Source organism: Rhinoraja longicauda, chromosome 37 (genome assembly GCF_053455715.1).
Source record: "Rhinoraja longicauda isolate Sanriku21f chromosome 37, sRhiLon1.1, whole genome shotgun sequence".
Lineage (NCBI taxonomy): Eukaryota > Metazoa > Chordata > Chondrichthyes > Rajiformes > Arhynchobatidae > Rhinoraja > Rhinoraja longicauda.
The window spans coordinates 17,824,749-17,851,952 of record NC_135989.1 but is presented as its reverse complement, the minus strand read 5'-3'; the positions used below and the strand labels follow the sequence as shown (position 1 = coordinate 17,851,952).

General features: G+C 46.4%; 1 protein-coding gene across 8 annotated transcripts in view; it reads right to left on the bottom strand.

Annotated features, from left to right (window-relative positions):
- camsap3 (calmodulin regulated spectrin-associated protein family, member 3) overlaps positions 1-27,204 on the bottom strand; it is a 128,085-nt gene that overhangs the window by 33,865 nt on the left and 67,016 nt on the right. For 4 of the 8 annotated variants that reach the window (XM_078429338.1, XM_078429339.1, XM_078429340.1 and 1 more), the window contains exons 3-6: positions 15,835-15,996; positions 14,616-14,699; positions 9,369-9,401; positions 5,596-5,643 (exon numbers count right to left, since the gene is read on the bottom strand). In XM_078429338.1, the coding sequence (XP_078285464.1) occupies positions 5,596-5,643; positions 9,369-9,401; positions 14,616-14,699; positions 15,835-15,996 (327 nt within the window). The remainder of the gene's footprint in view (positions 1-5,595; positions 5,644-9,368; positions 9,402-14,615; positions 14,700-15,834; positions 15,997-27,204) is intronic. The other 4 variants (XM_078429341.1, XM_078429345.1, XM_078429346.1 and 1 more) reach the window with 2 other exon arrangements.

Below are 27,204 nucleotides of genomic sequence, written 5' to 3'. Positions count from 1 at the left end.
GCAGGTAACTGTAGTGCAAGTAAGATCATCATGTTCTATCTGGGACACGTGACAATAAAACACTCTCGACTCTTGGAATGTCAGGGGGGGGAGGGGGGGGGTTACTTTAAGAGCAGTGACTACCTTCTATTAGTTTTTGAATGACTTTGAAAAGAACATAACTGGCCCAGAATTTCTAATTTTGAATGGTATTAGACAAGAACTTGTAAATGTTTTTGATTGGGTGGCACGGTGGCGCAGCGGTAGAGTTGCTGCCTTGCAGAGACCCGGGTTTGATCCTGACTACGGGCGCTGTCTGTACGGAGTTTGTACGTTCTCCCCGTGACCTGCGTGGGTTTTCTCCGGGTGCTCCGGTTTCCTCCCACACTCCAAAGACGTGCAGGTTTGTGGGTTAATTGGCTTCAGTAAAATTGCAAATTGTCCCTAGTGTGTGTGTGTAGCCCACCATGGACTCGGTGGGCCGAAGGGCATTTTTCTACCCTGTAACTCTAAAATCTAAAATTGTTTGCGAGCAAAGTAATGTCCGGAAAGTGGGAGGTTTTTAGAAGTGGCGCAGCAGTTGAGTTGTGGCCTTACAGTGCCAGAGACCCGGGTTCGATCCTGACTATGGGTGCTGCTTGGACCATTTCCACGCTGTATCTCTGAAGTCTAATGTCTAAAAAGTGATAGTGAGAGCTCGAGGTCTTTGTTAGAGCACAGGGCAGATCCGGCAGGAATAGGGAACATCAAGAGATGTTGAGGCTCTGGTCAGGGTAAAGGAAGACGGGGTCAGATACAGGAGCTGGCATCAAGGGAATCCCTGGAGCTTTACAGGAACTGCAGGAAGATAATGAAGAAGTAACTCAGAAGAGCAAGCAGGCGGCTTGTATAGCATTGGTAGAGAAGGCTCTGGAGAGACCACAGACATGTTATATTAAAAAAAGGATGAACTCGGGAGAGAAGGGGCCGCTCAAAGATCAACATGGACATCGCTGTGTGGAGCCACAGGAGATGGGTACACCACTCAATGAATAAATCTCCTGCTTTTAACTTGGAGAAGGACTTGAAGAAGAGGGAGTTAATGAGGATGTCTTCCTCCTTCTAGAGTAGTCTAGTTTATTGTCACGTGTCCCGAGGTACAGTGAAAAGCTTTTGTTGTGTGCTAACCAGTCAGCGGAAAGACAATACACAATTACAATCGAGCTATTTACAGTGTGTAGATACATGATAAGGGAATAACGTTTAGTGCAAGGTAAAGCCAGCAAAGTCCGATCAAGGATAGTCTGAGGGTGACCAATAGTAGTTCAGGACCGCTCTCTGGTTGTGGTTGGATGGTTCAGTTGCCTGATGACAGCTGAGACTATCAATTTTTTCAGACTGTATCAATTGAAATGAATGGATATCCCCATGGATATCCCCGTGGCAGGAGAATGTGGTCTTTTATTGAAGGACAGATGGATGCTAAAAACGTATCTTTTTAATCAAGCTTTTAGCTGAATTTATGTCTGAAGAAGGGTCTTGACCTGAAAAGTCACCCATTCCTTCCCTCCAGAGATGCTGCCTGTCCCGCTGAGTTACTCCAGCATTTTGTGCTACTTACTTCCTTTGACCTTTTACACTCTCAATTTTACATTTTATATTTTTATATAAATCTGTGTTTGGTATGCTATTAACTGCCTATGTCCTAAATGTTTTAAATTGTTTTTTTTTGTTTAGATCTGTGTTTGCTTTTGTGGAAGTCACTTTGGGTTGCATTCAATTGTATGAAAAGTGCTATATAAATAAAGTTATTATTATTATTATTATTAAAGATATTCTCATTGGTCATGTTAGGTCAGGAAGGTAGTGCAGCCCAATGCAAGAGCACAAATCCAACTTGGAGAACACTGGGGACATTCAGCTGCAATCTACTTACAGAACATCAATTCAATTCCCTCAAACTAAACGCGGTCCAGATTTATACCAGTCAATATTCCAGCAAAGTCAATAAACATCATTGTGAGATGGAGGGAAAAGAAAGTAATTTGTCACCAATTCAAAAGATTTTTGATTTCTGAATCAAAAATCAATACTAGATTCAAACTAAATGCTCGCTTAGATTAGAAGGAAATGGATATTTAGAAGCCAAACTTTCGTCTTGTACCAGGGACTATGAACATGGTCAATAACTCCTTTGATACTTCTCGACCAGTGGGCTGGCTGTTTCAAACCTTGCACAGTTCAACAATATCAACGTTAATTCATCGACAACGTTCAGTTAAAGACCAGTAGTTTCTTTGTTAGAAAAAAGGAGGGTAAACAAACTCTGATCAATGACATTGCAAGACAGGACTCTGGGCATTCCAACAAGAACTCTCATGCTAATCCAGTTGCTATGGTCTGAATGGTACATGCACTCAGATGGAAAAAGACACAGGTGGTCACTCTGCAAGCCAGGTAGGTACAGCACAGAAACAAAATCAAAAAGGATTTGTTCATGAAGTGAAAAAGTAAAAAGATGCCATTCCACGTGAGACTGCATTATTCCTTCGTAAAAAATAGCTGAAAGACACCACATCTCCATTCGTTAACAGACATTAGGAGAATTGTTACTTTTTTGCATATGGGGAGAGGGCAGGAACGGGGTACTGATTGTGAATGATCAGCCATGATCACATTGAATGGCGGTGCTGGCTCGAGGGGCTGAATGGCCTCCTCCTGCACCTATTGTCTATTGATTTCCGGTTTCCTCCCACATGTTTGTAGGTTAATTGGCCTCTGTAAATTACCCCTAGTGTGTGTAGGGAGTGGATGCGAAAGTGGAATCACATGGAACTGGTGTGTGGGGATTGCTGGTCGGCGCGGAAGGACTTGTTTCCACGCTGTATCTCTACACTAAACTAACTGCACGAATGACAGACACACAACTCAATATACAGTACAAGATTCTGAGCAAAGTTTTTTTCTGGTCAAAAGTTTCATCATTAGATTAAAATCTGCCGGGGGGAGGGAAGTGTTAGAATTTCGACTGTGGAATACATCGGATGTTTTTTAGTAAAGCCCATTTTTGTGAAGTCTATTCAGAATGGGAAGACGGAGATGCTCTGGGGCTGGGAGTTGGTCAAATTAACTTTAAAAATGATCGAAACCCAGAACTCAGAAACCAGGTGGTTTCACCGAACACTATAAAGTACCATTGTTTACAAGCACGATGAAGAACACAATAAAGTACCATTGACAGAAGCCTTGAAGTTCCATTCAACTCAGCCTTAACTCTAACAATGCAAGTGGTGTCCATTTGGCCCATCGCTTCCATGCCAGCCCCACCAGATGTACACAGGTAGATTCTACCTGTGCATGCAGCCCCACCACCAGATGTACACAGGTAGATTCTACCTGTGCAGACAGCCCCACCACCAGATGTACACAGGTAGATTCTACCTGTGCATGCAGCCCCACCAGATGTACACAGGTAGATTCTACCTGTGCATGCAGCGCCACCCAGGGCCACATCTATAACAACTGTACAGGCAAAATCTGGTTATCTACATCTGCATCATAAAGTCTATTCATCAGAAGAATCAGACAAGGACTGTGGGTTGCATATTGGGGGGCACGAAGAGAAGATGGGCCACGTACTCATCACCATCCTCCCCTGGTGATGATTTCACTTGTCACCAAATGTCTTTGATAATATTGACTACCCTACAAAGGCAGCCATTACTGCCAGGCCCACACCACCCTGGCCACACTCTCACCTCACGTCACGCTCTACCTTTGGGAAGAAGGTGCAGGAGCCTGAAAACCGTGACCTCCAGGTTCAATAACTTTCAATTCTTGCTATTGAGGGCGTGCAGCGTAGGTTTACTAGGTTAATTCCCGGAATGGCGGGACTGTCATATGTTGAAAGACTGGAGCGACTAGGCTTGTATACACTGGAATTTAGAAGGATGAGAGGGGATCTTATCGAAACATATAAGATTATTAAGGGGTTGGACACGTTAGAGGCAGGAAACATGTTCCCAATGTTGGGGGAGTCCAGAACCAGGGGCCACAGTTTGAGAATAAGGGGTAGGCCATTTAGAACAGAGATGAGGAAAAACATTTTCAGTCAGAGTTGTAAATCTGTGGAATTCTCTGCCTCAGAAGGCAATGGAGGCCAGTTCTCTGAATGCATTCAAGAGAGAGCTGAATAGAGCTGTTAAAGATAGCAGAGTCAGGGGGTATGGGGAGAAGGCAGGAAGGGGGTACTGATTGAGAATGATCAGCCATGATCACATTGAATGGTGGTGCTGGCTCGAAGGGCTGAATGGCCTCCTCCTGCACCTATTGTCTATTGTCTATAGCAGCTTGAATGTCAGCAACCATCAGGCTTTTGAACAACACTAACCTCAACCAATATGAACTTCTATGGAATGTGGCTTTAGCTGCACTGTGGTCTTTGTTTTTTGTTCACTAGTATTATGGTTATTAACTTGTTGAATTATTATTTTCTGATATTAAAAATTCATTAAAAAAATAATGGTATATTGCCTCTATGGGACTGGTTAAGCTGCTACAAGTAAGAATTTCATTGCTCCATTGATGGTACTTATGACAAATAAACACAAAGGTAGACACAAAATGCTGGAGTAACTCAGCGGGTCAGGCAGCATCTCGGGAGAGAAGGAATGGGTGACATTTTGGGTCAGACTGATCAGTCTGAAGAAGGGTCTCGACCCGAAACATCACCCATTCTTTCTCTCCCAAGATGTTACCTGACCCGCTGAGTTACTCCAGCATTTTGTGTCTACCTTCGATTTAAACCAGCACCTGCAGTTCCTTCCTACCCTCTTGACTCTTACATGTGTAAGAATGCCCCAAACAGATCTCAGTTAACCAACTGCTTGCTGGCCAGTGTTTCAATATCATCACAACTTATCAAAGGGGTTCTATGACTGTAGTCTCCATATATCTATCATGCAAAGTGACAATGACCCTCTCCAACAACAAGCCCTGGTTGGGATAAAGTACCTGTGCAAACACAAAGCCTAAAGACATTTCTGCATTAGCATAGAGTCGTAGAATCATAGAGTGATACAGTGTGGAAACAGGCCCTTCGGCCCAACTCGCCCACACCGGCCAACATGTCCCAGCTACATGAGTCCCACCTGCCTGCGCTTGGTCCATATCCTCCAGACTTGTCCTATCCATGTACCTGTCTAACTGTTTCTTAAATGTTGGGATAGTCCCTGCCTCAACTACCTCCTCTGGCAGCTCGTTCCAAACATCCACCACCCTCTGTGTGAAAAAGTTACCCCTCAGATTCCTATTAAATCTTTTCCCCTTCACCTTAAACCTATGTCCTCTGGTCCTCGATTCCCCCAGTCTGGGCAAGAGACTCTACCCGATCTATCTCTCTCCTGCAGTATTAACTAATTTTTTTAATCTTACTTTCTCTGTGGTAAAATATCACAAGTTTCTAAGCAAGGAGGGCAAGCACTTTAGAGTGTCCCAAAGTCAACGTGGGCTAGCAGTTTAAGAAGGAATAATGCAGTCTCGTTCACACGCGTCTGATTCACTATCCTCCCTGCTACCACCCTCCTCACAAAAAAAGAAAATGAAAGACAGATTGATTGAACTAATGAGATACTTTACCATAGGAGGCTTTTTCTCAGACTCCTTCAAACAAAAAGCGATGGCATGCTGAATGCAATGGCAAAGAAAAGAAGCGTAAACGTGTTGTACTGGACTCAGCCACGAGAGAGATAGAGCCCAGATTGACAAGTGACCAGCATGCAGTCCGTGTTTGGGTAAACAGGGCGAGACAGTGAGGGAACAGACCGACCGGTCGGTGTCTCTTAGTGCAGTCCATTGGTTGCGTTGACATTGACAGCTCTCACCAACTCTCATCCAATTGTCCCCAGTCATGTCCATCTCAATGACCCACAGGTCCACCCTGATCAGGAGGTGCCGTTGATTTCTTTTGCATGTCAGTGCCCTCTCAACAAAATCAACCTTCTTCTCCCCACTCCCGGTACTGAGACTTGAAAGCACTCACTCACTGTGATGGATGTTTCTTTTTTTTGTGTTGGTTGGGGTTGTGTAATTTGCTTATTTTACTGCTTTTATTGTTGGACTGTGGGTGACTAAATTTCATCCAAAAAACAAATAAATATATCCTGAATCCTGAATCCAGACTCAGGGACAACTTCTTCCCCTCTGTAATCCCGGTTCTGAACGGCCCTTCCATCAGCTAGGGCACTGTCCGATTCACCTCTACCCCATTGCGGACATTGAACTTTGTCTGTGGAACTGATGCGCTACAATGCTGAGAACTATATTCTGCACTCTGTTTCTTCCCCTTTGCTCTATCTATTGTCTTAGAGTTTGTCTTGATTGTATTTACCTATAGTATATCTCATCTGTTTGGGTAGCATGAATAAACAAACCTTCTCACTATTCCTTGGTATTCGTGACAATAATGAACCTAATTCTGAATGTCTTGACACACGTAGACATGCCTTCACCTGTCAGTGCCCTCCCATCATAAGGTCATAAAGAATAGGAGTAGAATGAGGCCATTCGGCCCATTAAGCCTGCCCCGCCATTCAATCATGGCTGATCTATCTCTCCCTCCTAACCCCATTCTCCTGCCTTCTCCCTATAATCCCTGACACCCGCACTAATCAAGAATCTATCTAAGTATCCACTGACTTGGCCTCTACAGCCTTCTGTGGCAATGAATGCCAGATTCACCACCCTCTGACTGAAGAAATTTCTCCTCATCTCTTTCCTAAAAGAACATCCTTTGATTCTGAGGCTGTGAGCCCTGGTCCTAGACTCTTCCATTATCATCATCTTTTCCAATTTGGAGGTTCCACAGATGGCAAGTGTTTAATTGGGGGACTTGGACCTCCTCTGGCACCACCACCACCCCATGGTTCCAAGTCCTTGAAGACCAGGTCAATGGAGAGGCTGAGGCAGTGATGCTGATATCAGCACTACCCGCTGCAGACGAGGCGGAGAAGCCAATCAAACTCTACCCAATGCAGGAAGGAACTGGAGATGCTGGGGACTCTCAGTCTGAAGAAGGATCTAGACCTAAAAGGTCACCCATTCCTTCTCTCCAGAGATGCTGCCTATCCTGCCAAGTTGCTCCAGCGTTTTGTGTCTACCCACTACACCCGGTTTGCATTATAATCACTGGAGTTACAGAAAAGGAAGAAAGCTGATCAATAGGAAGTATTATTCTCTTGAACTATGATGAGCTATGGGCTTGTGGGTCAAATATGTGATTCAGGTGGTTTGGCCAAGTTGGGGGCAGGTTGGCTACTTCAATATAGTCTGAATATAGATCAGTCTGAAGAAGGGTCTCAACCCGAAATGTCACCCATTCCTTCTCTCCTGAGATGCTGCCTGGCCCGCTGAGTTACTCCAGCATTTTGCGATACCTACAATATAGTCTGACGTTCATTACAAAAGGGCTCTCTCTCTCTTCGTCTCCCACTCTGTTTATCCTGGACTGGGGAAGTTGTTATTCATGGGGAGAACGTACAAACTCCGTACAGACAGCACCCGTAGTCAGGATCGAACCTGGGTCTCTGGTGCTGTAAGGCTCTGGTGCTCTACCGCTGCACCACCATGCTACCTAGACTGTTGTATTCCTTCTCCAACTTGGAAGAAGGCTATCTCTGCACTGTGTCGACCGGGCCAAGGCTCTGAGATCCCACACCTCTTCTGCTCAAGGTCTAGGCAGATCTACAATCACAAACTCTCAAGACGGGTTCAGTTCACGGCAACCTCCAATGGAATGGTCTAAGAGACACACCAGACAGCTTTAAAATGTATTCAAATCCTACCGAGGAAATCAATAACCGTTAACATCCACTCTCTAAGCCAAGGATTCTGGGATTGCCACCTGTGTTGGTGCTTATGAGTAGACGACCAGTTTCAAATGGATATCAGCTTGAGGAAGGGCCTCGACCTGAAACATCACCCATTCCTTCTCTCCCGAGGTGCTGCCTGACCCGCTGAGTTACTCCAGATTTTTGTGTCTACAAGGTTGACATGATATGATTCTGCAATGGGAGGCAACCTTAATTCCAATGAAGTTAAAATTCCCTGCTTTGTCCCAGACTGTCACCCGGTTATATTGGGCTGGAGACGGAGAAATCTGACGTTGGGTCCAAGTTGGATGGGATTGAGCTCGGCAAGGGCATTGTTCTTTGTTTAGACAGTTCCTTCCCCCCCTTACAGCAAGACCTACAGTCTTACAGCGGGACCAATTTCTGTGTGGTAAATAATCTACTCCTCTTCCTGAGTGATTCTCTTTACACCAATGCTGCTCATTGGATCACAACGAACTGTGCCAAAGCTCATAAGGTCATAAGTGATAGGAGCAGAATTAGGAGCAGAATGAGGCCATTCGGCCCATCAAGCCTACTCCGCCATTCAATCATGGCTGATCTATCTCTCCCTCCTAACCCCATTCTCCTGCCTTCTCCCCATAACCCCTGACACCCGCACTAATCAAACTGCCGGAGATGCTGCAACTGAACCATGAGCTCATGACCCGGTTCACACATGGTGGGTAGTCAAGTAACACAAGACTTGGAACACAGAGCAGCAGGAGTCATTTCACCAGCTCCTCTCTGTACACACATCTCACTTGCCTCAACGTCACCTTTACCCACTCAATCCATTCCTGGCAACTTCAAGATAATTTCCACCTGCCGTAGTAAATTTGACAGAAACTCCTGCTACTGGTGTGCTAGTTTCTATGGATATGATTGGGGTGCATGTTGAAATTCCACAATTTTGCCTGTTATTGACCCAAGGGCAGATAGACACAAAAAGCTGGAGTAACTCAGCGGATCAGACAGCAACTCTGGAGAAAAGGAATAGGTGACGTTTCAGGTCGAGACCCTTCTTCAGAGTGAGAGTCGGGGAAAGGGGAACGAGAGATATAGATATAGAGAGATACAGCATCTGCAGTTCCTTCCTACACATAATGTACAGCAGAGGTGTGCTATGTAAACAGGCCACTATTCTCTAACAACTGTTTGCGTGCGTGGGGAGATGCGGGCATGATGGGATTCCACTCTGCGTGAAATTCAAGGTCTTTTTGATTGTTAAACGTGGCACAGCAATCAATCCCAGCTTCCTTCACTTGGTGAGAGTCACATCATGCAGAACCCAGGACCCAACACCCACTGGGAGGATTAACAACAACAAAAATAAAGGATAAAAATCATCACATTCACGCATTTTGCAACTCAAACATTCTTACATCGTCTCAACAGAATTCAGTTGGTCAAAATTGGCTCCTTTCTCAAAACAAAAAGGTAAAAGGGGCAGGAATTTAGGGGTGGGGGGAGGGGAGAGGATTGAAGGGGTGAGATGCAGTAAATGATGAAAGGAAGACTCACAGGAACTAGCTTCCAATACCACTTGGTGGGGCACTGGTCAGGTCAGGGTGTCACGGGGCAGAGAGAGACCAAAAGGGCAAGGGAACAAAGAGGGAAGAAAAAAGGGGGAAGAAAGAGAAGAACTTCAGACTTGCACGAACACAGGAAATATTGAATACATGTTAAATATTTCTGATAAATTGAAAGCTTAAAAAAAATACACAAGGCAGGCAGAAGATTCAGATTTCAATGCACAAACTTCACCCGTTCCTGTGTCCCCTCAAAGTTATGGAAAGATGCTACAATTTTGTCTGTCAGAAATAAAAGTCCAAGTCAGACACACACAAGTTAATGGCAACACAGGTTAACAGGATGCTGTGGCATTTCTGCCAACTTTACTGGCACGTATATTCACATTCCTGGACTATTGACATGGAGCTGTGGGCTTGTATTCAAAGTGAAGTAATAAAAAGGTGGAATAAAATATAACAAAACGAGTCTCGGTAAAGGCAGCAAATGGATCTAGAACATTGAACAGCACAAGAACAGGCTCTTTGACTGACAAAGTCCAGGCAAACGTGATGTAAAATTAAACTTTGCGTGATGCATATCTCTCCATTCTCTGTGTATCCATGTGCCTCTGTAAAAGCAATAGACAATAGACAATAGGTGCAGGAGGAGGCCATTCGGCCCTTCGAGCCAGCACCACCATTCAATGTGATCATGGCCGATCATTCTCAATCAGTACATTTTAGTAAGCAAAACCCGCCGTTCGCTCTGCCTCTCGCAGTGTAATCAGTGTTGTGGGGGAACAGTATGTGTGATGATACCATTAAAATGCAGAATATATCTCATCTATCACCTCATAGATTTTTGTTATTTTTCTTTTTAAATGTTTCTGCAAGATTCTGCCGACTAAAATGGCGCCGTGACGTACTACGGTTTTTAGGGCCGAGTGGTCTATCTTGTTCCTCTAGTATCTTTGGTAAAAGCCTCTTAAACACCACTATCGTATCTGTGTCTAACACCTGCTCTGCCAGATACTCCACCGCTCTGTGTAAAAATAACTTGGCCAACAAGTCCTCTTCAACTTTGCTCCTCTCACTTTAAAGCTATGCCCTCTTATCTTTGACATTTCTACCCTGAGAAAAAAAATTCTGGCTATCCACCCTATCTATGCCTCTCTTCATTTTATATATTTCTATTAGGTCTTCAATCTCCGGTGCTCCATAGAAACCAATCCAACCTCTCCTTGTAGCCCCTGAACCAGGCAGCATTTTCTTCTGAAACTTCTTCTGAACCCTTTCCAAAGTCTCCACACCCTTCCTGTAATGGGGTGAGCGGAACTACACACAATACTCCAAATGCAACCTAACCCAAAGTCTTTATAAAGCTGCATCATGGCGACCTGACTCTTATACGCAATGCTCTAACCGATCGATGAAGGCAAGCATTCCGTACCACAAGGAGACCATTGGAAATGGACCTTAAGTGGGAGCATTGACTGATTGGATGTTTTCTGTGTAACAATGGCAGCTACTCTGAGCCAACACAGGTGGTGGACACCTTCTAGTAGAAGCAGTGCAGGCAAAAGGCCTCTAAAACCACCCAGATCTCCATGTTTCAGTGGGCCACGCCATATCCCTCCCCATGCTGGCCTGAACCCTCTTGTACCTGAGGCCATCACTGAAAACTTAAACCTCACTGGCACGCACCTATAAACATTGATCAGACAATTACTGAAGAGACAAACAATTGGGGTTCCTTGGGGGGGGTGGGGGGTAGAATGGGGAAAGGAGCAAGTTATTTGGAAAAAGATGGGAAGCAAGATTCCTGATCCCATTCAGGTGCGACATTCAGATACAAGGACAGATAGACACAAAAAGCTGGAGTAACTCAACGGGTCAGACAGCATCTCTAGAGTAAGGAATGTCGGACCCACTGAGTTTCTCCAGCTTTCTGTGTCTATCTTTGGTTTAAACCAGCATCTGCAGTTCCTTCTTACACATATATGGACAGGTACATGGATAGGAACGGTTTAGAGGGCTATGGACCAATTGCAGGCAGTTAGGATTAGCCCAGTATGTTAGAACGTGGGTCTGAAGAAGGCTCTCAACCCCCAAACGTCACCCATTCCTTCTCTCCAGAGATGCTGCCTGTCCCGCTGAGTTACTCCAGCTTTTTGTGTCTATCTTTAACCCAGTATGTGAACTTGGTTGGCATGGACAAGGTGGGTCGAAGGGCCTGTTTCCGTGCTGTGCAGCTCTATGACTCTAAGATTCACATTTAAACTGCTGGGGGAAGGCAAGTCAGCAAGCATTAGATTTTATTGGACACCTCCAACAGCCCATGAACCACTGACTCTAGCCATGGCAGGTCCCGTTGAGTGGTGAATGAATGTGCACCATCCATCTCTGATCTACACGCTGGTTTAAAGCCGGGATATAAAGCTACACAAATCAGTAGCAAATGTTGAGTAAATCTGCAGTGAACCCCCTGGATCTGATGGACTGAAAGTGGAGATCCCGTAGTTATTGGTCAAATATGTTTTCTATGAATGAGGACAACACCAGATCGTTCCCGGCAGTTGTCCAACCCTGATGGCCAACAACACAGGTACAAGGAGAAACAGTCTCCCCCTACTGGCCGGTCAGTTCCATCCCACAAAATGGAGAAGGTCAAATCCTCCTGAACAAAGTTCCAAGATCATATGTTGGAGAAAATCCCAAGACCACCACAAGCCACAGAACACAGCTAGCGGCTTGGAGAGCTTGACTGCAGAACTGGAGGTAGAGTCCTTGAATTCAAGGCTAAGATGAAGAGCTTTGGACTACAGGTGGAGAGTGGAGTTGGGCAGAAAGTCCAATCGGCCACAATCTCACTGAGGACAGGGCGGCTGAAAGGGAACACAAGGTGACCCCTTGCTCTACATCCTTGTCCCCACGTCCATCTAGACAGCAACTTTAGTTGCTGAAACTCACCAGGTGGTCTACTGCTTTCGCCAGCTGGGATAAGGAAGGTCATGGTTTCTCCTTCCCAACTAACAGAAACAACACAAGCATTAAACAGTCTGGCTGTCCCCTTGAGGGACAAGTGATCTGAATGACCTGGACATTGGCAAGGTGAATTTAATGAAAATAAAACCACTTAGTGGGCCAAATATGACCAGACGTATGAGGAGCGTTTGACCGTGCTGGGCCTGTACTAGCTGGAGTTTGGAAGGATGAGGGGGGATCTCATTGAAATCTACTGAATAATTATAGGCTTAGATAGAGTGAATAAGGAGAGGATATTTTCACTAGTGGGAGAGTCTTGGATCAGAGGGCATAGCCACAGAATAAAAGGATGTAGCTTTAGAATGAAGATGAGGAGGAATTTGTTTAGTCATAGTGTTAACTCTGTGGAATTTATTGCCACAGACGGCTGTGGAGGCCAAGTCATTGGGTATTTTTAAAGTGAAGATTGATAGATTCTTGATTAGTACGGGTGTCAAGGGTTATGGGGAGAAGGCAGGAGAATGGGGTTGAGGGGGAAATACAGATCAGCCATGATTGAATGGTGGAGTAGACTTGAAGGGCTGAATGGCCTAATTCTGCTCCTATCACTAATGAACGTTAACTCAGTTGCTCCTTCCATAAATGCTGCCCGACCTGCTTGAGTGTTTCCAGCATCTTCTGCCTTTGTCTCAGATTACCAGCACAAGATTCTTGATTTTTTTTCTTGATTTTCAATCGGTGCCACTGGTTAAAGTCAATATTTAATTTGCAACGGTCTCAGCAGAGCAGCAGCAGATGAAAAGAAAATTAAGAGCTGGCTTAATTTAGGTTAGTTTAGAGATTCAGCGTGGAAACAGGCCCTTCGGCCCACTGATTCCGTGCCGACCAGCGATCCCCACACACTAACACTATCCTACACACACTAGGGACAATTTTACATTTATACCAAGCCAATTAACCTACACGTCTTTTGGAGTGTGGGAGGAAACCGAAGGTCACAGGGAGAACGTACAAACTCCGTACAGACAGCACCCATAGGCAGGATCGAACCTGGGTCTCTGGTGCTGTAAAGCAGTAGCTCTACTGCAATGCCACCGTGCTGCCCAGAAAATAAAAATCAACCATGTGCTGGCTTTGAATCTGGGGCAGACTGATCGCAACCCCAGTCTGCATTGTCCCGGGACCACCCCACCCTCAAATCAAGGAGCCGGGCTGATCAATGTATTCAAAAGGTAGAGAGAGCCTACATTGACAGTGAAGAGTATTTCGTGCAAAAGTAGAATGGGAAAGCATCACAATTCACAAGTTTAATACAAGAACTTAACAGAAGGCTTATATGGTGTGTTGCTTTACAAATGTATCAGGTGTGATATCAGCCTGTAAACATCTTTGTCCTAAAGTCATGAACATCAAATCTCCTTGAAGTGATGATTGTAATGCTCCATTTATCCCTCATCTCTCTTCTTCAAAGCCTTTAATCCTCCATTGGCATCTCAGTCAGATCATCACACTCTGGTGACCTGGGTCACCTGCCCCTGAATTATAGACTCTTGCCCCACCCAACACCAAATAACATGAGTCAAAATGACAAACGGGAGGGAGGAGATGGAAGGAGTTGGCAGAAAGCAGCCCGGGAAACATTACTCATCGTTCAAACCACTGAGTTCTAATGTCTTAAAATCTAAGGTCTCCAAATTAGAGGAAGGATATTCTTGCTATTGAGGGCGTGCAGCGTAGGTTTACTAGGTTAATTCCCGGAATGGCGGGACTGTCATATGTTGAAAGACTGGAGCGACTAGGCTTGTATACACTGGAATTTAGAAGGATGAGAGGGGATCTTATCGAAACGTTTAAGATTATTAAGGGGTTGGACACGTTAGAGGCAGGAAACATGTTCCCAATGTTGGGGGAGTCCAGAACAAGGGGCCACAGTTTAAGAATAAGGGGTAGGCCATTTAGAACTGAGATGAGGAAAAACTTTTTCAGTCAGAGAGTTGTGAATCTGTGGAATTCTCTGCCTCAGAAGGCAGTGGAAGCCAATTCTCTGAATGCATTCAAGAGAGAGCTAGATAGAGCTCTTAAGGATAGCGGAGTCAGGGGGTATGGGGAGAAAGCAGGAACGGGGTAGTGATTGAGAATGATCAGCCATGATCACATTGAATGGCGGTGCTGGCTCGAAGGGCCGAATGGCCTCCTCCTGCACCTATTGTCTATTGTCTATTGTCTAAACAGCTGGTGTGATGGTTCAACCATTCGGCCCGGCAGCACTCACCCCTTGGTGGTTGGGACTGTCCGCACCAGGCTGCTGCTTCAGTTGGTGCAGGCGCTCAGAAACATCCTTCAGCTTCTGGTTTATCTGAGGAATGTCAAATAGGAGGGGTTGGGTGGGGAGGGGAGGGGAGGGGTGGGGAGGGGAGGGGAGGGGAGGGGAGGGGAGGGGGAGGGGAGGGGAGGGGAGGGGAGGGGAAGGGAGGGGAGGGGAGGGAAAGACGGGAATGTGACAGTGGGAGAGAAATGAACAAAAACATCTACCTTAGTTAGATCTCATCAGGTTCTCAATAACCTTCCACTCTTCTGCGCATTCAAGGACCAGTCTCACCCACTCCCTCTTCTCCCCTCTCCCATCAGGTAAGAGGTACAGAATTATGAAGACGCACACCTCCGGATTCAGGGACAGTTTCGTCCCGGCTGTTATCAGGCAATGAACCATCCTCTCACCAACTAGAGAGCGGTCCTGACCTCCCAACGACCTCATTGGAGACCCTCGGACTATCTTTAATCGGACTTTATCTTGCACTAAATATTGTTCCCTTCATCCTCAATCTGTACTCTGTGCATGGCTCGATTGGAATCATATAAATCCTTTTCGATGACTGGATAGCAACCAACATCAAAGCTTTTCACTGTACCTCGGTACCAAACAATATTAAACCAAACTAGTCTAATCTCTCGCACCCATGAATATTTAGTCACGGAGTCTTACAGGACAGAAGCTTGTCCATGCTGACCAATGTCTTTTTGAGCCAGTCCCATTTGCCTGCATTTGGCCCATATCCCTCTTAATCTTTCCTACCCATAAACCTGCAAAATGACTTGAAAACATTGTATTTAAACGCGGCTCCACAACGTCACCTATCCATGTTCTCCAGAGATGCTGCCTGACCTGCTGAGTTACTCCAGCACTCTGTGAAACGTCACCTATCCATGTTCCCCACAGATGCTGCCTGACCCGCTGAGTTACTCCAGCACTCTGTGAAACGTCACCTATCCATGTTCTCCACAGATGCTGCCTGACCCGCTGAGTTACTCCAGCACTCTGTGAAACGTCACCTATCCATGTTCTCCAGAGATGCTGCGTGACCTGCTGAGTTACTCCAGCACTTTATGTCTTTTATTACTCCATCACTTTTACTACTCAAGCACTTTGTGCCCTTTTGTGCACTGGTACACGGGGCACTACTAAACCCGGGCGTGGTTTTGCAAGTCGTTACCTTGTCTACCCAGAGAAGCAGTCTGAACTCGGTGCCGGCTGCCACTTGCTTCGATGGGCTGAGGTTGGCGATCTCCTCTGTGTCTGCAGCCACTGCTGTTCCGCTCAGTGTTTCCATCATGTAGCCAGTCATGAGGGCATCGATAACAGATAGGTGGGCACCCTGTGTGCAAAGAACCCAGTCAGTCCACTCAAATCCAACAACGCTTTAGATTTTTAGTTTAGAGATACAGCGCAGAGACAGGCCCTTTCAGCCCACCGGGTCCACGTTATAATGTAAACATATTGTTAATGTGTTGCACCATTAAAAATGTGCCAATGTTTAGAGGTGTTGTAAGAAAATAACTGCAGATGCTGGTACAAATCGAAGGTATTTATTTCACAAAATGCTGGAGTAACTTAGCAGGTCAGGCAGCATCTCGGGAGAGAAGGAATGGGTGATGTTTCGGGTCGAGACCCTTCTTCAGACTGATGTCAGGGGGGCGGGACAAAGGAAGGATATAGGTGGAGACAGGAAGATAGAGGGAGAACTGGGAAGGGGGAGGGGAAGAAAGGGACAGAGGAACTATCTAAAGTTGGAGAAGTCGATGTTCATACCACTGGGCTGCAAACTGCCCAGGCGAAATATGAGGTGCTGTTCATCCAATTTCCGGTGGGCCTCACTATGGCACTGGAGGAGGCCCATGACAGAAAGGTCAGACTGGGACAGGGAGGGGGAGTTGAAGTGCTCAGCCACCGGGAGATCAGGTTGGTTAAGGCGGACTGAGCGAAGGTGTTGAGCGAAACAATCGCCGAGCCTGCATTTGGTTTCGCCGATGTAAATAAGTTGACATCTGGAGCAGCGGATACAATAGATGAGGTTGGAGGAGGTGCAGGTGAACCTCTGTCTCACCTGGAAAGACTGTTTGGGTCCTTGGATGGAGTTGAGGGGGGAGGTAAAGGGACAGGTGTTGCATCTTAGAGGTGTTGGTTGGTGGTACCGATATGCACCAGCACACTGGGCAAAGTGGCGCAGCGGTAGAGTTGCTGCCTTACAGCGAATGCAGCACCGGAGACCCAGGTTCGATCCTGACTACGGGCGCTGTCTGTACGGAGTTTGTACGTTCTCCCCGTGACCTGCGTGGGTTTTCTCCGAGATCTTCGGTTTCCTCCCACACTCCAAAGACGTACAGGTTTGTAGGCCAATTGGCTTGGAGTAAATGTACAAATGTCCCCAGTGGGTGTAGGATAGTGTTAATGTGCGGGGATCGCTGGTCGTTGCAGACTCGGTGGGCCGAAGGGCCTGTTTCCGCATTGTATCTCTAAATTAAACTGAACTAAAAAGTACAGCTTAGGAACATTGTGGGCTGCATGTCTTTCAGATAGAGTCACATAATGATACACTGCAGAAACAGGCCCATCAGCACAACTTGCCCACACCGACCAACATGTACCATCTATTCTAGTTCCACCTTCCTGCGTTTGACCCATATCCCCCAAAACTAACCTAGCCAGAAGAACATAGAAGACTACAATACAATATAGGGCAGGTCCTTCGGCTCACAATGTCCGTGCCGCACTAACGACAACTTAGTCTATCTCTAAGTTTTAATGTATGGAAATTCTTCATTTATTTCTAAATCTACTCACAACACCTTGAGCATTTGTTGAATGTTTCAGCAAATATTTGATTGTTAATGCAAAGAAAAGCATTGAGAAAGTAGTTTTTAAATGGATTGGAAAGGGGCTTTGATTGGGTTGGCTCTTTACAAAGTGGGTTACAGAAATGCCTCTGCTCTTGGTAACCACAAAGACAAAAACCAGATCATCCCTCCGACACATCAAAAACATATATGTTTAATTACAGATAAACTGTGTGTTTAGTCTAGTTTAGTTTAATTTACAGATACCGCACGGAAACAGGCCCTTCGGCCCACCTAGTCTGTGCCGACCAGCGATCCCCGCACACTAACACTATCCTACGCTCGAGACAATTTTTACATTTATACCAAGCCAATTACCCCTACAAACCTGTATGTCATTGGAGTGTGAGAGGAAACCAAAGTTCTCAGAGAAAAACTGCGCAGCTCACGGGGAGAACGTACAAACTCCGTACAGACAGCACCCGTAGTCGGGATTGAACCCAGGTCTCCGGCGCTGCAAGCGCTGTAAGGCAGCAACTCTACCGCCGCGCCACCGTGCTGCCCGTGTGGGCAGGAGGAATACTGTGTAAAAATGGAGTAAGGAACTGGCTGATCTCTGCCTCCTAATCCCATTTTCCTACCTTCTCCCCATAACCCTTGACGCCCATTCTAATCAAGAATTTGTCTATCTCTGCCTTAAAAATATCCACTGACTTGGCCTCCACAGCCCGCTGCAGCAATCAGTTCCACAGATTAACCACCCTCTGACTAAAGAAGTTCCTCCTCAGCACCTTTTGAAAAGAGTGCCCTTTAATTCTGAGGCTGTGACCTCTGGTCCTAGACTCTCCCACCAGTGGAAACATCCTCTCCACATCCACTCTATCTATGCCTTTCATTATTCTGTACGTTTCAATGAGGTCCCCCCTCAACCGTCTGAACTCCAGCGAGTACAGGCCCAGTGCTGACAAACGCTCATCGTATGCTAACCCACTCATTCCTGGAATCATTTGTGTAAACCTCCTCTGGACCCTCTCCAGTAACACGATGCTGCTGTGCTACAATGTCAAGGGCAAGGCAAGATAACACTTGCACTTGTAGACAAAACAGGCCCAATCTCTCCAGAGCCAAGGACCTACAACTGGAGAACTGATGGGAGAAAAAGCAAAACCATAACTAATGGATGGAAACAACTTAATTCCACACTAAATGCAAACAGATTCAACCTCAGGATTCACATTAAAGGTTTCCTGCACACAAATCAGTTACAACTGATTCCACAATCAAGGTGTGGTTGAAGTGGATAAGGGTCTTCGACTCTCCAATAACTAATTTCTCATGTGGCGCAGCGGTAGAGTTGCTGCCTTACAGCGAATGCAGCGCCGGAGACTCAGGTTCGATCCTGACTACGGGCGCCGTCTGTACGGAGTTTGTACGTTCTCCCCATGACCTGCGTGGGTTTTCTCCGAGATCTTCGGTTTCCTCCCACACTCCAAAGACGTACAGGTTTGTAGGTTAATTGGCTGGGCAAATGTAAAAATTGTCCCTAGTGTGTGTAGGATAGTGTTAGTGTGCGGGGATCGCTGGGCGGCGCGGACCCGGTGGGCTGAAGGGCCTGTTTCTGTGCTGTATCTCGAAATCTAAAAAAATCTAAAATTAAATCCAACAGGGTCATAAGTCATAGGAACAGAATCAGGCCATTCAGCCCATCGAGTCTACTCCACCATTCAATCATAGCTGATCTATCTTTCCCTCTCAACCCCATTCTCTTTGTAACCAGTCATCAAGTCACACAGCAGGAAAACAGGCCCTTCAGCCCAACTTGCCCACATTGACCAAAATGTCCCATCTACACTAATTCCATTTGTTTGCATTTGGCCCGTATCTCTCCAAACCTTTCCTATCCAAGTGCCTGTCCAACTATCTTATATATGTTGTTATTGTACCGGCCTCAACCTCCTCCTCTGGCAGTGTGTTCCAGATATCGATACAGTGTGGAAAAGATGTCTCTCGGGTCCCTTGTAAGAATTTCACCTCGCATCATTTAAACCTCTGCCCTCTAGTTTTTGACTTTCCTGGAAGTAAAACTTCATTCACATTATCCATTGCCCTCCTGATCTGAAACACTCCAATAAGATCACTCCTCGTCCTCCTACACTCCAAGGGATAAAGTCCTAGGCTGCTCAACCTCTCCCGATACCTCAGGCCCTCGATACAGTTGATTTTCTAACATGTTTCCCCATAACTGGCCAGCACGGTGGTGCAGCGGTAGAGCTACTGATTTACAGCGCCGGAGACTCAGGTTCGATCCTGACTACGGGCGCTGTCTGTACGGAGTTTGTACATGCTCCCCGTGACCTGCGTGGGTTTTCTCCGAGATCTTTGGTTTCCTCCCACACTCCAAAGACGTACAAGTTTGTAGGTTAATTGGCTTGGAATAAGTGTAAATTGTCCCCAGTGTGTGTAGGATAGTGTTAGTGTTTGGGGCTCGCTGGTTGGTGCGGACTCAGTGGGCAGAAGGGCTCTGTATCTCTAAACTAAACTAAACATAGGTTTCTTATAAATGCCACCATTCTGTTATAGCAGAACTACCCATATGGGTCTCGACCCGAAACGTCACCCATTCCTTCTCTCCCGAGATACTGCCTGACCTGCTGAGTTACTCCAGCATTTTGTGAATAAATCTACCCATATTCTAATATGTTTCTACGATCTCAATCATTCGAAACAGTTAAATAAAAAGAAACACGGCAATCCAAAAATGAGGCAGAGTTTTGCAGAGTTCTGCCAAGACTGAGTTTTTCCAAGACTGGTGCACAAAACATACAATATTCAAGTTTCTTCCTCATCCAACTCTGCACAAATATGTGTTTTTACAGTAACTGATCTACGCTATTTGAAGAACGTCACCTATCCACGTTCTCCAGAGATGCTGCCTGACCCACTGAGTTACTCCAGCACTCTGTGAAACGTCACCTATCCATGTTCTCCAGAGATGCTGCCTGACCCGCTGAGTTACTCCAGCACTCTGTGAAACGTCACCTATCCATGTTCCCCAGAGATGCTGCCTGACCCGCTGAGTTACTCCAGCACTCTGTGAAACGTCACCTATCCATGTTCTCCAGAGATGCTGCCTGACCCGCTGAGTTACTCCAGCACTCTGTGAAACGTCACCTATCCATGTTCTCCAGAGATGCTGCCTGACCCGCTGAGTTACTCCAGCACATTGTGTCTACACTGGAAAAATGGACTTGAGCCAAACCTTTCCCTCCCAACTTTCCCTTCCTCTCATGGAGGGGGAGAAAGTTGGCAGAATGCAAGAACATTAATAGCAACAATAACAAGAAGTAATTCATGAACCGGCTTCTCCCTGGAATTCAAAGCCTGATTCCCTGTAGCTTGGTGTTGGAAAGTGGGCGAGAGGTCAAAAGGAATCCTGAAACTTGTGCTCAAACGTGTCGTAAAGCTGCCGCAAGGAAGTATTTCTTTGTTGCTGTTCATATCCGGTGCACGCAACAAATAAACACTCTTGATTCTCTTGTACCTCAATGGGAACAAGATGTAGGGATCTGCAAGTCCACAAGCTGTGAGCAGGGAGTTCACATATTAAGTGGGCACAAGATAGGCTTGTATACACTGGAATTTAGAAGGATGAGAGGGGATCTTATCGAAACGTATAAGATTATTAAGGGGTTGGACACGTTAGAGGCAGGAAACATGTTCCCAATGTTGGGGGAGTCCAGAACCAGGGGCCACAGTTTAAGAATAAGGGGTAGGCCATTTAGAACGGAGATGAGGAAAAACATTTTCGGTCAGAGAGTTGTAAGTCTGTGGAATTCTCTGACTCAGAAGGCAGTGGAGGCCAATTCTCTGAATACATTCAAGAGAGAGCTAGATAGAGCTCTTAAGGATAGCGGAGTCAGGGGGTATGGGGAGAAGGCAGGAACGGGGTACTGATTGAGAATGATCAGCCATGATCACATTGAATGGTGGTGCTGGCTCGAAGGGCCGAATGGCCTACTCCTGCACCTATTGTCTATTGGAGTGCTGATAACAGAAAGGCACCTCTACAGATTAGTTCACGAGGGGCGGCACGGTGGCGCAGCGGATAGAACAGATGCCTCACAGCGCCAGAGACCCAGGTTCGATCCCGACCTCGGGTGCTGTCTGTGTGGAGTTTGTACGTTCTCGGTTTCCTCCAACATCCCAAAGACTTACGGGTTTGTAGGTTAATTGGCCCTAGTGCGTCGGGAGTGGATGAGATAGTGGGATGACATAGAACTAGTGTGAACGAGCGGTCTATGGTTGGCGTGGACTCGGTGGGCTGAAGTGAAAGAGGGGGGAATAAAAGGAAAGTATAGGACTCTGGGATAGGAGATGAACATACAGAGGAGGGGGAAGAGGCAAAGGTGACTGGGGTGGTGCACAATGGTGAGGGAAATCTGACTGCAATGATTTGAAAATGGAGAATTCAATGTTCATACCGTTGGGTTGTAAGCTGCCCAAGCAGAATATGAGGTGCTGTTCCTCCAGTTTACGTGTGGCCTTTCTCTGGCAATGGAGGAGGCCCAGGACAGAAAGATTAGTGTGGGAATGGGAAACATAGAAACATAGAAAATAGGTGCAGGAGTAGGCCATTCGGCCCTTCGAGCCTGCACCGCCATTCAATATGATCATGGCTGATCATCCAACTCAGTATCCCGTACCTGCCTTCTCTCCATACCCCCTGATCCCTTTAGCCACAAGGGCCACATCTAACTCCCTCTTAAATATAGCCAACGAATTGGCCTCAACTACCTTCTGTGGCAAAGAATTCCACAGATTCACCACTCTCTGTGTGAAAACAAACTTTCTCATCTCGGTCCTAAAAGACTTCCCCCTTATCCTTAAACTGTGACCCCTTGTTCTGGACTTCCCCAACATCGGGAACAATCTTCCTGCATCTAGCCTGTCCAACCCCTTAAGAATTTTGTAAGTTTCTATAAGATCCCCCCTCAATCTTATAAATTCCAGCGAGTACAAGCCGAGTCTATCCAGTCTTTCTTCATATGAAAGTCCCGCCATCCCAGGAATCAATCTGGTGAACCTTCTCTGTACTCCCTCTATGGCAAGAATGTCTTTCCTCAGATTAGGAGACCAAAACTGTACGCAATACTCCAGGTGTGGTCTCACCAATGCCCTGTTCAACAGGAGAGTTAAAATGGTCAGCAACCGAGAGATCCAGCCAACATTATGGCGGACAAAGTGTGAACAAAACATGTTTGGGTCCAGCCTTGCATCAGTTCATGCAACACACGCTGCAGTGCACCATGCACATGTTTTAGACCAATGCAATCTCAATTTGCCTGATGCACTGGATCATAAACACAAAATGTTGGAGTAACTCTGCAGGTCTGGACAGAAGGAATAGGGGATGTTGTGAGTCGAGACCTTTTTACACACTGGATTATAATATCCATTTCCTAGGTCTGCCTTAACTGTGATAATGTTTGGGCAGGGAGGGGCACATTAGTGAGTGGTGGTGAACTACTATCTACCTCATCGCTGACCTTTGGACGTTCCTTGATCGGTCATTCTCTTGCACTAAACATTATTCCCTTATCATGTATCTCCACACTGTAAATGGCTTGATTGTAATCGTGTGTTGTCTTTCCGATGACTGGATAGCACACAACAAAAGCTTCTCACTGTACCTCGGTACACGTGACAATAAACTAATGTCCGATGGTAGACAGGCTTAGTTAAACAACCTCCCTCTGTAACAGGAGCCCTGTGATCACACGACCCTGATCTTTCCATTTAGAGTCCAATATATTCCTTTATTCGTCCCACACCGGGGAAATTTACAGTGTTACAGCAGCAAAGTTGATAGCAAAAGATCATTCATTATAAATAAAGGTAAAGACAAGGATAAATTGTCATCAGTTTACTGTGTATTCCTTAACTGATACTGTTGACTCGTCTGCTGGGAACAGTGCTGGTTGTGCAGTCTCACAGCAGCGGGAAGGAAGGACCTCCTATATCTCTCCTTCATGCACTTGGGGTGAAGGAGTCTGTCACTGAAGGAGCTACTCAGTGCAGTGACAGTGTCATGCATGGGGTGGGAGTCGTTGTCCAGCAGCGATGTTAACTTTGCCATCATCCTCCTCTCTCCCTCTTCAAAGACTGGGACCTGGCACCAGTTGTCATGGACACCCACTGTCCCGCTGATATAACGTGTTTATTTACAGATTTAACTGGTGTCGACATCAAAGCAAACAGGCAACTCCAGCAGGGCTTGTAGACCGATCGCCAAGGCTGAACAGGTCAGTGTCCCTGGTATCGATTCCACGGATCGATCCAGGTCATTGAGTGATGCAGCTCTCGAGAGGCCCCTTTGCACTGCTTGAATCTGGTGTATTAAGTGTCCTATTACTGAACACGAGGCATTCAATCACCACACGTCACCAGATGCTCAGGGAGACACCAAAGACGGGTGACTGACACTGCATTTTGCATTCTTCTGAACAAAACGATGCATCCAACAAGCTCAAGATCCCGCTCCACAATTCATCCCTTCAGTCTCAAGAATCAACAGTCAAAACCCTCTTTGAGCCATTTTGGAAAGGAATGGAATGGAAAGGAATACTTTATACACACCACAGTTTAAGAATAAGGGGTAGGCCATTTAGGACAGAGATGAGGAAAAATCTTTTCACCCAGAGAGTTGTGAATCTGTGGAATTCTCTGCCACAGAAGGCAGTGGAGGCCAATTCTCTGAATGCATTCAAGAGAGAGCTAGATAGAGCTCTTAAGGATAGCGGAGTCAGGGGGTATGGGGAGAAGGCAGGAACGGGTTACTGATTGAGAATGATCAGCCATGATCACATTGAATGGCGGTGCTGGCTCGAAGGGCCAAATGGCCTGCTCCTGCACCTATTGTCTATTGTCTATTGTCAAACCTGTACGTCTTTGGAGTGTGGGAGGAAACCGAAGATCTCGGATAAAACCCACGCAGGTCACGGGGAGAACGTACAAACTCTGTACAGACAGCACCCGTAGTCAGGATCGAACCCGGGTCCCTGGTGCTGTGAGGCAGCAACTCTACCGCTGCGCCACCGTGCTAGTCTACTGTGGGCTGGATTGATAGGCACCAGGCAATGGCAAGGAGCTGCCTTAAGAATATATACTTTGAAATATCCTCGATTAGCAAAAAAGCTGAGATGGAGAGTAGCCAATCATGTTTAGTCCTTTGGAGAGTGGGAGGGAGAGCAGGGTGGTGGGTGTAGCAGAACGTCAGGGTGGTGGGTGTAGCAGAACGTCAGGGAGAGATTAAGCTGCTGACTGACTGGAAAAGACATCTGTGTGCAGGAATGCGCTTGGCCAAGATTCTCGGCGGATTCTGCCAAGTCTCAAAGCCGCAGATGCAGCCAATTCGCCTGACCTGGAGCTGCCCTTCTGGCAAAAGCCAGCGATTTCTTAAACTCACTTGTTTAGTTTAGTTTAGAGATACAGTGTGGAACCAGGCCCTTCGGCCCACCGAGTCCGCACCGACCAGCGATCCCCGCACATTAACACTACGGTAGGACGGCACGGTGACGCAGCGGTAGAGTTGCTGCCTCACAGCGAATGCAGCGCCGGAGACTCAGGTTCGATCCTGACTACGGGCGCCGTCTGTACGGAGTTTGTACGTTCTCCCCGTGACCTGCGTGGGTTTTCTCCGAGATCTTCGGTTTCCTCCCACATTCCAAAGACGTACAGGTATGTAGGTTAATTGACTGGGTAAATGTAAAAATTGTCCCTAGTGGGTGTAGGATAGTGTTAATGTGCGGGGATCGCTGGGCGGCGCGGACTCGGTGGGCCGAAGGGCCTGTTTCCGCACTGTATCTAAAATCTAAAAAAAAAATCTAAATCTACACACACCAGGGACAATTTACACATACACCAAGCCAATTAACCTACAAACCCGCACATCTTTGTACGGTAACTCAAATTTCACCGTACCTTAATTGGTATATGTGACAATTAAATTGAATCTTGAATCTTGAATCTTCGGAGTGTGGGAGGAAACCGAAGATCTTGGAGAAAACCCACGCAGGTCACGGGGAGAACGTACAAACTCCGTACAGACGGCACCCGTAGTCGGGATCGAACCCGGGCCTCCTGAGCTGCAAGCTCTGTAAGGCAGTAACTCTACCGCTGTGCCACCGTGGCTGCTTGTGTTACATTAAAGAACACATGGGGAAGGTGATCTCAACTCAAAGATGCTGCTGTGATAAAGCGAGATGCTGAGATATGAGGTGTCTCTAGTTCATAGACCAGAGAACAGTACAGCACAGGAACAGGCCCTTCGGCCCACAATGTCTGTGCCAAACATCAATAGTCACAAGTGTTTAATTGTCATATGTACGCAAAACGGAACAATAAAGGTTTTACTTGCAGCAGCATAACAGATCTATAAACATAGTACTCATGGATATCACAATGAACAAAACGAAAGTTCAATACATTCTTTAAAAGATCAATATTAGTGCAAAAGCAAAGCCCAACCACAGCAGCTCATAGCTCATGATTGATGTATGTTGGACTCGTGGCCCTCTGCCTGCATGTGATCTTTATCCCTTCATATCAATAGACAATAGACAATATCCATGTTCCTATCCAAAATACTCTTCAATGTCACGATGGTATCTGCCTCCACCACAACCCCTGGCACCCACCACCCTCTGTGGAAATAAAAACACTTTGTCAATGTTGGCACAGGGTTCCCTCTGGAATGGAAAATCACAGCACCACAGGCTGCCATTCGGCCCATCGAGGCACTGCTAGCCCATATAAGGAGCTACCTGATCAGTCCCACAATCCAGTAGAAATTCAACAAGGTCACCACAACTGGGTCTGGGATGCATTTTGGAGAAGGATCATAACGTTTGAATTTTTAAAATGTTGCAAACAGGAACAATCTGTTTAAAAACAAACCAAAATAAAACAAAAAGGAATCTTGAGAATAAAAGCCAAAAAGGATAAAAAGTTGATTAAAAAAACCTGACTTGGCCTCGACTCGGAGTCGAGAGGCTTTAAAAATGTATCCTCCACTTAATCGTTGCTGCATTTGTAAACCAGAGGAGTTTTTACAAAACAAAGTGCTGGAAGAACTCAGCAGGTCAGACAGCATCTGTGGGATGAATGAGGAGACAATGTTTTGGGTCGAGTCCCTCTCTTTCCCCCTCCCCTGACCCCCCCCCATATCACTCCCCTCGGCTTTATATTTAACTTCTCTACATTTTAGCTTTGTTTAGTTTAGAGATACAGCGCGGAAACAGGCCCTTCGGCCCACCGGGTCCGCGCCGCCCAGCGATCCCCGCACTCTAGCACTATCCTACACACACCGGGGACAATTTTACAATTTTTCCGAAGCCGATCAACCCACAAAGCCGCACGTCTTTGGAGTGTGGGAGGAAACCGGAGCACCCGGAGAAAACCCACGCAGGTCACGGGGAGAACGCACAAACTCCGTACAGACGGCGCCCGTAGTCAGGATGGAACCCGGGTCTCTGGCGCTGTGAGGCAGATACTCTACTGCTGCGCCACCGATCTATAGCTTGATGTACGAGTTGTTATTGTCCTTATTGTTTCTGACACCCTTCTGAAACGCTTTCACGTCCAACCTTTGTCAATTACTCCATCCATTTGCCAATCACCTTCACTCCCCCCTTCCCCTGTATCCACCTATCACTTGCCAAGCTCTGCCCCGCCCGCACACACCTTTCCTC